The sequence below is a fragment of the Cornus florida genome, unplaced genomic scaffold (genome assembly GCF_030987335.1).
Source record: "Cornus florida cultivar Cherokee Brave unplaced genomic scaffold, ASM3098733v1 CherokeeBrave_3.0.0_Hap2_Chr08, whole genome shotgun sequence".
NCBI lineage: Eukaryota > Viridiplantae > Streptophyta > Magnoliopsida > Cornales > Cornaceae > Cornus > Cornus florida.
The window spans coordinates 33,789,297-33,800,192 of record NW_026775578.1 but is presented as its reverse complement, the minus strand read 5'-3'; the positions used below and the strand labels follow the sequence as shown (position 1 = coordinate 33,800,192).

General features: G+C 34.9%; 1 protein-coding gene and 1 non-coding gene across 3 annotated transcripts in view; one reads left to right on the top strand and one right to left on the bottom strand.

Moving 5' to 3' along the window:
* The window catches only part of LOC132271234 (uncharacterized), a 13,600-nt gene extending 2,704 nt beyond the window's left edge, over window positions 1-10,896 (top strand). The window contains exons 2-7 of one of the 2 annotated variants that reach the window (XM_059772558.1): window positions 499-559; window positions 684-778; window positions 912-989; window positions 1,087-1,204; window positions 1,603-1,784; window positions 3,196-3,435. In XM_059772558.1, coding sequence (XP_059628541.1) covers window positions 982-989; window positions 1,087-1,204; window positions 1,603-1,784; window positions 3,196-3,400 — 513 coding nt within the window. In that variant the 5' untranslated portion in view covers window positions 499-559; window positions 684-778; window positions 912-981 and the 3' untranslated portion in view covers window positions 3,401-3,435. Of the gene's footprint in view, window positions 1-498; window positions 560-683; window positions 779-911; window positions 990-1,086; window positions 1,205-1,602; window positions 1,785-3,195; window positions 9,957-10,048; window positions 10,268-10,341 lie in introns of those variants that run through there. The other variant, XR_009469670.1, reaches the window with a different exon arrangement.
* On the bottom strand, window positions 5,329-5,401 carry TRNAA-AGC (transfer RNA alanine (anticodon AGC)). Its single transcript has one exon. It is a non-coding gene; the product is annotated as a tRNA-Ala (tRNA).

Here is a 10,896-nt window from a genome sequence, read left to right as displayed (position 1 = left end):
TTAGCTCCAAAGCCCATAATTTTTTTGGTAAGTCCAAAACCCATAATTAACTATTGTCAGGAATTTCTAGCAACCAATTGTCCGTAGTTTCCAGTAATGATCAATTTGAGAAGTGTGTCAATTCCAATGCTCTTGCATCCATAGTCCAATATATCCCCCTTTCTTCTACCTTTTCAAACACTAAAGGTACAAGTTTTCTATAATCACAGTCTCCCATAAACCAGGGCAGGCTACATTGAGTTTTCTAGTGCGATCATACATCCATAAATGTAACAGAACACCTGTTACTCATGGAAAATAGTGGTGTCATTAATTCTTTTGGGAAAGGTTAAAGTTAACTTTAATGTTCATGTCCTAGTGAATTTTCAACATCTTTCTCATTTTTACAATGTATGTAAACCTTTCAATTTACTTGTTTTGACTCTACATTTTGTCTAAGCTTCTTGTGATCTTCTCTTTAGTATTTTCTTTAAGTTTCTAATAGTTCTACACCCACAGGTAAATGAGCTGTTTCTAGAAGCCATGGACTAGATGTGCAGTACAGTGGAATCAATTTCCTGTAATCATTGATAGTATCACACAAATTGATTATTACTTCATATGAATACCAAATCTTGGCTGTTTTCTTCTTTAGCTTTCACATCTGGGCAACCAAAATTTGTGACTAAGAATTGTCCTTTCAGGTTTCCGAATTTGCACCCTCTACTTCACTGCTATGGGCATCCCTAGAGAGTTTCACAAGCAGTGCCAGAAATCATTGGAGTTGGACTATTTTAAGGTCTTCTAATTTCCATTGGCATTTTGTCTGCCTTTTTTTTTTTTTTTTTCAATAGTTGCTTTTCCCTTCTAGTATTTCTTGTAGTATGGGCCAATCTTTTGACAAATTTTTTTTATTCGTGTTATAAACACAGTTATTGCTTCTTTCTCTCATTTCAAGGTTCTAATATTTTTGAATTCAGACATTCTACTGTTGGGCACAAGATGCTGCTGTAAGTGTCACAAATAGAATAATTGAATCTAATTCTGCTGTACCTGAGGTTAATGTGTGTTCGGTAGCACTACGTTCATGCTTCAAATCCTGAACAGGGACTTTCGGTATAATACAAATGCAATTGAGGGTGCGAAAAATGGGATGAATGTATTTTCTGCTGCAAGTAGACATAACAGTGCCTCAGCCAAGAGGTCTGATTGTGTCCTAGTGCAGGTAGTAAACATCTCTTTTTGAATCTGTTTCGTGCACATATATGTAATACATAAAATGACATACCGGTAATAGAACATTTTAGAGTAGATCAAAGTCTGTACATTTGGTTACTTCATTCTCCCAGCTGATGACACTTTCAGTTTTCCTGACATTTGTTTTCCAAAAATTAAAGGTACTTTCTGGGGAAAAAAAAAAAAATTTTCAATTCTAGTATGGGAATAATCTCATTTATGTTCCTACTATTGCAGAAGTTGATTTATCTTCAAAAATCCTTCTTTCACGTAACATTCATATATCATTTTAGATGTCACTAATATAGTTTTACCTCCTTATCTTTTACTGGCTGGCCTTGATAAATTTCTTAACAGTCTATAATTCTCTCTTTATGCTGCTTGTAGACTGGTTTTTCTTCGCATGATGTTCTGATTTTGAGTGGTCACATTGGCCAGCTTTTGAGCTTATACGCTGCGTTGAGACAGAAGTTTTCATGTGAAGGTTACTGGCTTGACTGCCCCATTGCAGTCTCTGCTCGAAAACTTATCGTACAGTTCTGCCTTGACAGGAACAATATTTCCATCTGGTATATGTTTCTCTTCTACCTGCTTCTTGGTAGTCTTATTTGTTTAATCTCATGCCTTGTTTGTTGGCACTTATTTCTTGCTATATTTGTATTATTATTGCTCTCATATGAACAAGATATTATGTTAAAATGGAAATAATCAAATGGTGGCTGTGTTTATTGAATAGTGTATTGTATTATATATTTTTTGAACCATTTCTCCATCTGGTACCACAAGACGAATTAGGAAGCGGCTTGACTTCTCCAAGCAGTTCACCTGCGATTCACGTTCTCTCATTTGAATGCTCCGAGCCAAGGATATAGCCATTTCGTCGAATATAAATAATAGCGCTAGTGCTAATGCTAATGATGTTTCTCGGCAAGCAAAGCCCTATCGAAGCTTCAATCTACGTTTCTCCTCCCTAAATAAGCAACCAACCAAACCCCACACATCCAATTCCATTCCGTCGCTAACCTGGGATCAGATCTCCTTTCAAGGTGAGGCAAAATTGTGCACTCTATTTGAAGAAAGATTACGCGCGCTTTGCGGATTCCTATCGGCACTATCTCTTAAGGGAGTTGGTCCTGAGACATCGCACTAGCATGAAGATCGATCACTCATGAGGGTATGGTGAAATGCCTAGAAAAAATCATGGTCAGGAAGCAACAAGAAGGCAGTTACATAATCAGTCCCAGATCACCACTCGAATTCTCTTTCTTTTTTGAGTTTCATCGGTCCATCAAAGAGATGCCGTGGACCTGGGTGTCAAAGGAAAGCCACTTCTTTAATGATCGAAATATTGGAAATAATCAAATGGTGGCTGTGTTTGATTGAATATATTTTTACATTTTTTTTTTTTTTTTTTTTGCACTTATAATTTAGCAAGATCACCAAAATGTGCAATATGTGTACAATATGGCAAATGAATTAGATAGTGTTCCAGTCATGGCTCTTGATGCTTCTTTTCAGTTCTTTTTTTCTCTTTCCAGGTCAATCACTTGCCATATGACCTTTTTGTTACAATTCCAACATTTTATTTCATTTGTTTGATCACCGTCGTTCTTCTTTTTCTCTGATGATGTTTTCTTATATTTTGAAGAATTTCTTTTTGGGTAAAGTGCAAAAAGCCCCGCCTTTTATATACAAAATGTGCACAAACCACCCCTCCTGTTTTGTATGAGCATATAATCTCTTAACATTTGAAAAATATGTGCAAATTGCCCCCTAATACCCGTTGACTGTCAATTTTGACCAAAATAATTCATAAAAACCCCAAAATACCCCTAATAAACTCTCTCCTTGCTCTATCTCTCTCAAATTTCTGTGTGTTCTCTCTCTCTGTTTTTATGCCTGAAGTATAGAATGTCTCTATATTAACAGTGAAAATGATTTTCTTCAAGATTAATCAGTGTAAACCATATCAAACTGCAGGCATAACTGCTTTCTTCATTCAGCATTAGTCTTCTCCAGAAAAATTCCTCAAACCTATGATGGCATTAAGGTCAGTACTTATCCTCTGTTGATTACCCACCTCTGTAATGACAATAAAGATTCAATAACTCTCTCTCTATATATATGTGTGTGTGAGTGTGTGACAGGGTGCCTGCAAGTATTACTAATACCTAGTCAAAACTGATTTTTGGTTTTCCAAAGCAAACTCAGATCACAAAAAAGGAGGAGGTGGGTTTGGGGGGGGGGGGGGGGGGGGGAGAAAGAGACAAACTGAATCAAATTCGACATTGCCTATTAATTATATTGACAAATATATTAATCATATTTCTGTTTTCCAAAGCAAACATAGATCGATAACAGAGAATACGAACAAATTTAGTCAAATTCAACATTGACAAATTAATCATTTGTGTGTGTGTGTTTGTATGTATGTATGTATAGTTATATACTAACATGGAATATCATAACTTGAAATTATCAATTTCCAGTTCTTTGTGGTGGGTTTTGGGAGATCAATTCTCAGGTTTTTTAATTCAATTTTATGAACAAAGAGTGGTGTCTCTGCTTTCAATTGTTTATGTGATTTTATTGTAGAGAAATTATAAGAGAGTGTAAGAGATGGTTTATAAGAGAGAGAGAAAAAAGAGGGATGCTGTAGAGAGAGAAAGAGACTGTTAAGAGAGAGGAGAGGTGAGAGTTGTCATGGGTTTTTTTTTTTTTTTTTTTTTTTTTTTTTTTTTTTTTTTTTTTTTGCCTTAAGGGCATTTTAGGTCTTTATTTGCTCAGTTTGAAAAATGTAGGGGGGGAGGGGGTTCGCACATTTTGCATATGATATGGTTTTTTGTTTTGCACTTTCTCCTTTTTTTGAAATTTTTGTAATTCAGATTCATTTTTTAGAAGTTTTGCAACTTTCTTGTAAAAGCTATTTCTTCATCTTCAATGTCGCTTCTCTAACTTACAACCTTACATTCAGGAATTTTTTCCCTATTTTATTATGGCTGCTATTTAGTATATCGTTAGTTTTTCCATAGAACTCATCAAAAGTTTCCTTTTCTTCCTTACTTTGGTAAGTTTTCATTATTCCTTTCTTCATATTAGATTTTGTTGTTAACATTTGTAAATTTGAGACTTTAGTAGCTGATTTTCATTATGTCTTTCTGATATCTTCCAGCTCTTATAGATGTAATGCACATAAAAATCTGAGGAAATTGGTTTCACTGCACTAAAGATTGCGTTCAAGCCTTTAGAAATCACACTACAACCTTCATCGTCACTTTTACCTCATTTAGTTCTTGGTTTTGTTCATTTTCCCCATCAACGGTTTTAGTTGGTTGCATCCATCCCATTTCAATAACATACCATTTTTTTGTCATTCAGAGAAAACTACCGTCATTCTTGGTTTTGGTAATATAATAAGTTCCATCAAATAGAATAAGTAATGATCCGTCTTCTTTAAGCGCTCTATGATCTAACTCAATATGTCGAGCAAAAAGCTATGAATTCTACTTTGATCAAATGTCCTTTATGTGTTTTGGTTAGTGCATCTTATTGAGCATTCGATTGGTTTGATCAAAGCAACTCCATCAGCCATCAATTGGTAGTCACAGCAAGTTCGTACAATTGTTTCTGGACCCTGTTTGACGTCTGATCGAACATCGATCTCTGCCTTCTGGTTTTCATATAAAATCCTGTTTAAAGTTCTATTGATCCATAAAGAGTTCGATTTTATTTTCAAAATATCTTTGTAACTTCAATACGAGCGTTTTAACACTCCAATCTAGGTCATCGGAGGTCCAAATATTTGATAGATTAATTCAACCTAGATTCCTATGTCTTCTAAGGTCTTATCTTACCTTAACCTAGATATATTATTGAACTTTGTTACAACAAACACTGCGAAACACCCTTATATACTGGGCTACAAGAGAGTCCTAAACAGGGTCCACAACCCGCAACGTGACTTGGGTCGAAACAAAATTCGGGCCACAACATCACAAACTTGATAAATTTTTATGTTCTTTGTCTTCATCATATTCAATATCTTCTTCAGTTATTTATTTATTTATTTTATTTGAAAATGTTAATTGTGAAAAACTGGAATCCATCAAAATTTGGAGAAGCGGGGTATCGATCCCCGTACCTCTCGCATGCTAAGCGAGCGCTCTACCATCTGAGCTACATCCCCAACAACTAATATCTTCTTCAGTTATAGAGCAACTAAGTCAAGACATTTTGTCTTACAACCCTAATTTTGTGTAGGAATATCCTAATACTGTTGTTCTTTTATGTGCGTAAATTTGAAGCTCCCATCCACAGGCAGATTGAACATAATTTTGATGGTTGTTCTTGTTACCTAATATATAAATATAAATATATATATATATATATATATATATTTCAACAGTTCTCTAGGGAATCCAGGGGAAATTGGTATCGGAGATATTTTCAGAGATGCTATGGGGAGCTCTATTATACTCTGTTGGACCAGCTGGATGCCGGTTTCACCATCTTAGTTCTCTTGTAAGGTCTCATGCCTTTATGGGTTTGACGCACTGCCTAATAGAGCTTAATACCGAGGTGGTTATTGATTATATGTGATTTTTGTCTCTGGTTTTGTGTCATTATGGTTGATCCATGAGAGGTTCTGGACATTTTTCACAGCTCTTTAGGCCAGAAGATAATTTCCTAGATCTGCCAATGATCAGGCTGATTACTTGGCCAAGAAGGGAGAGGTCAGTTTTACCTCCTTAAGTTTGACTTTAGGGAGCTTTGCTATGTGGTGTTCGCTTTGGTGAATAGGGGTCATGGGGATATTATTTTGTTTTACCTATTCTGGTCTTTTATTTTTTACCTAACCTGAAGGATTCCTAATCCTTCCAAGCCTTTTTATCTTTCTTTCTCCCTACTAATATCTATTGTCTCTTATAATTACTAATTTGTTTTAAATCTAGATAGTGGGCATATGCAAGAACAGCACCTTAGGCAACTGCTATGTGGAATTATTCAGTGGATTGATCCTCCTGATGCCATTTCAAAAGCAATCGATTGTGGAAAAAGTGAAAGGTTATATTCCTGTAGTACCAACCCTCTTTCTATGTTTACTTGTCCTTTGATGTCTTACCTGTTATTTTGTTCTGTTCAGTAAGATGCTTGATGGTTGCCGTGCACTTCTGTCAATAGCAACCGTAACTAATCCCCTTGTGTTTGACCAACTCTTGAAATCTATACGGTCAGCTTTGTAATATTCTCTTGTGGCCCTTCAATATATATCTTTAATTTAATGTTTTTTGTTAATTAGAGTTGCATTCACACTACAATGTCCTTTTATGACATACTTTATTTTGTTCACAATTTTACACAAGTTGATTCTTTACCTTGATGTTCAGGCCTTTTGGCACTCTTAGCCTGTTGTCTGGCTTGATGTGTGAAGTTATAAAAGTTCTTATGGTAAATTACACTGAAGAGGAGACATGGAGTTGGGTGGCACGTGATATTTTATTAGATACCTGGATGGCACTTCTTGTGTTATATGTTCCATTATTTACTTTTTCAGTATCTTGTCACTTGTGCATGCAATTCTGAAAACACTCTCATTCCTTCATTTATCTGTATATTTGGAAAGAATCGTAGGGTAGCTTGATGGTTATTTTTTTCCAAATCCTCATTCTGCGTTAGAAGCATTGTTATTATGGGTAAAGGTTATCAAGTATTATTGATGTAAGATGAGGTTTGAACAATATGACAGTTGCTTTATTAAGTACATTTTTCTTCCTCTACTTGTCCAATAGCAGCTCATAAACTCAAAAGTTTTTGCCATTCATCCGCAGCCATTGTGTACTACTGGTCAAAATATATTACTCCCACCAGAAGGGATAAATGCGGCAGCCAATCTCTTTGCCTTGATTGTAGAGTTTGAATTAAAGGGTAACTCTGATGTTTACACTCTATTTTGCTTTTCTATTACTTGTTTAAGGATTATTATTCTTTATTAATTTTTAACATTACTTTATAATATAGCCTCTTCTGCCTCAGTGTCCAGTGATGATAATGACTGAAACTTTCAGACTTCTGTAGCTGGTAGGCAATTTAACCTATCTTCTCTGTTTTACCAGTTTCCTTTCTTGTTATACTGAAATCGTCATAATCGTTGTCATAGTTTAAAATATTGATTGGCTTTGATGTTTCATCTTCTCTATGCATGGATGAAAGGTTAAGCTCTTATGCTCTTATTGCAAGAGCAGCTATTGATATTGCAATTCCGTTACTCATGAGATTGTTTTCTGAGTGTTTTGTCCTCAGGTGTTCTATTATCATTATTTTTTGAAAAAAATTGCATTTTTTTTTTCAAACCTTAAGCTGGGATTTTTAGACAAGGTTCACCCTTTCTTGCAACTCATAGGGTTTTTATCAAATCTCATTTCTGCATAAACTTTGGTCTTTTTTTTTTTTTTGTTGGAAAGTATAAACTTTGGTCCTTGTTTATTTGTACATATTTTATTTTGGGAAAAAAAAATATAATTTGTGGAATTCCAAAAATGTAAATGTAATGAGTACTAATATCAAATAGCTAAGGTTGTATTGTAATTAATAGCCTTTTAACTTTCTGATATATAGATTAGGACCATTCTTGAATAAACACAGAGTTTATCTTTCAGTCTTTGTTGATAATTGTGTGGAGCTCAATTATGGAATTAGCATGGTCCCTCTCATGTTTGTATAGGTTTATATTTTATTTAACGATGTTTTGTGGACAAATTTTGTAGGGATTAACTCAATAAATAAATCTTGTTTACATTGGTGAATTGCATAAAAAAAGACATCCACAAAGTGACATTGGGGAACAGATCATCTTCCTATTGTATACTGTAAGATAGGCATACTTCTAGAAATAAACTTTAAGAATGAAAGGTAGAAAATAAATTCAGAACAATTCTTGTTCCCTTATTATGCTTTTATCTTCCTTAATCAGGTCTTTAGAACCTTTTATTTGAGCCCTAATTGAAAGAGCAAACGTGAATGGATAACTCAACTCAACAAAGTCTTGTCCCAACCGCGCATTAGTGGCTACTTGAATCTTGTTTACCATTCAGCGCCATTTTGAGGCCATAACTTAAGTTAAATCTCATATTACCATGTCTTTCCTTGTCATCTTATCTCACGTTATTGTGGTTTTCCCATTTCTTAAGCATTACCCTCAATTGACACTATTTAACTCTTTCTCATGGATGCAGTTACTTATATTTATTGGTTATGTGGCCATACAATTCTCTCTTATATTATCTTCAAAATATGCATGTTCTAATTTTTTTTATTTTCTTTGTGTTAACTTCTCTCTCTCTCGTACATATAACTGTGAACAGTCTTACTACACAATTTTCTTAGTATTTATTTTTTTGTTGCGCTCCTTGTATTAGCATGTGTTTTGCTGCCTCATATTTGGTCCAACAAAGTGTAGTTAATGTTGTAGTCAACTCAACTTCACTCTATAACTCCTGCTCCCACCTTTTAAAGTCAACTATATGACTCTCCAGAATTTCTCTCCAGACTTTTGATTCAACATTTATTCCTAATCAATACAATATAATTAGCAAATAGCATACAACAGGCAACCCTACTTTGCCTCTGCCCTACAAGTAAGCAACTGGTATTAACGATTTGCATATTTACTAATTATACACACACTTCCCACCAAAATATACGACTAAAAAAAAAAAAAGTCTGTTTTAGTGGCTACACCATTATGACAAGAGAGTTCGATAGTCAAACAAATCCGACTAATTTTATATAGGTAGAGGTTGATGTCATCATGATGCCATGATGATATCAGCATCTTCTCACATAAATCGATAGGAGTTTGTCCGACTTTCAAATTCTAAATCATTATTCATCTAAAAAATGATTTATGAACAAGTAAATTGTTTTGCCCCTTGTATTAATGGAACAATAGTTGTAATTTTGCTATAAATTTCAAATATGAGAAACTGGTTTGATCTTTATTGAGTTTGTTTACATTTTTAGTTGTTAATTATAATTTAAAATCATGTTCTTCTGTTACCTTTATTTGACTATTTCTCATGTGTATAATCCCATTTCCAGATATTTTCCAATGCTTATCCATTGGTAGATGAATTTAGGAAACGGTAGCTAGTATTGGGTGGTCACCACAATTCTAAATCCATAATGCAATTGACAATAATTTGCACAAATTATAGTTCTCAAATCAAACTTGTTTTTTCAAGTTTGTCACTCAGAATATTTTACAATGTACTCGGTAATGATTCTTTGATTTTCAGACTTAAACTTTGATTATAATAGGGTAAACTTTTTAGCATGTATATGATAATCTTTAACGCTTTAAGTGCCCGGCTCTCCATTCGGTGTGTTGGCTCTTCATTCGTTGCCATTTTTTTTCGGGCTACTGCACAAGTAGGTAAAGTTAGACTGTTAGATATATTAATTTGTACTGTAGTACTTTATATCTCAGTTAAATCTTGAATTTACATCTATTTTCAGTTTCAGTTTAGAATTACTTTAATTGAACTCAGGAGTGAAAACTTCAATTAATACGACAAACATTAATAACCAAGGAAATGCAAACTTTGAAGTAACACCCACTGCTCTCAATTCATCATCCGGTGATGAGGAGGATGAGAAGAGGGATTCCAAGGGAAAGAACAAGGAGGAAGAAGAAAAAGGGAAAGGAGGGGGAAAGGGCAAGGAGCAAACTTGTTGATAATCATGTCAATTTTTCTTCTCTCTTTATAAGCATAGTGTAACCTTTTCTTCTTCTTTTTTTTCTTTTTTTTAATTAAAGATTCATTTTTTATTTCAGTCATTGTTCTGGTGATCGTCATCACAATCAGATGGTTGTATTGACAATTTGGAAATGGAAAGGCAAGAAGCAAGAAATACCTGTACCTGCTCCAATTACAGGTTCAACTACTATAAAGATGCCTGAAAACACCACCAAAAAGGTGGACCTACTCAACATTAAGACAACCTCCCTGGGGAAGGAGAAGGTTCTAAGCCGTGGTTCGAAAATATGAGCCAGGTATACTTGTTACTTATTTTAAATTTTAAAAAAATAGAGAAATGGACAACATGAAAAATTGTAGAATACCTCAGGAGTACCGTTCCTCGGGGTCTCCAAGCCATTGGATGTGGTTGTGGGGCCTACATGATGGATGATCCAATGACACAGGGTATTCATTCGCAAGGATGTGACTTGGGCCCGGGTTTGATCTAGAGATGCTAGGGTTTGATGGAGGAGGGATCAAAGTCTCTGTTGGAACCTTATCTGCTATATAACCTATGCGATTATCCCGCTAACGCACAAAGGGAAAGGTCTTCAACTGCTTCGTCGTACGCCCGCTATAGAGGAAGAGCTACTGGCACAACTGCAGAGGTAAACCCCATACTCCTGCTAACTTGTAAAAAAAGAGCTGAAGTATTGGCTGTTATGGTTGCGGAATCACTTGTTTGCTTTAGGTGCTTTGAGGAGCTTTAGTGGTGGACTCGTGTAAGCGCGTACTAGAAGTCCATTTTATATTATTCCTTTGTTTATTGTTAATTGACAGAGCCTTCCTTACGTAGCATATTTTATGATTGGAGCTCTTAATTTAGTTTTTGGATAGAAGTTGGGTTTTATTATATGGACATATGTTTTGACGGTTACCACCA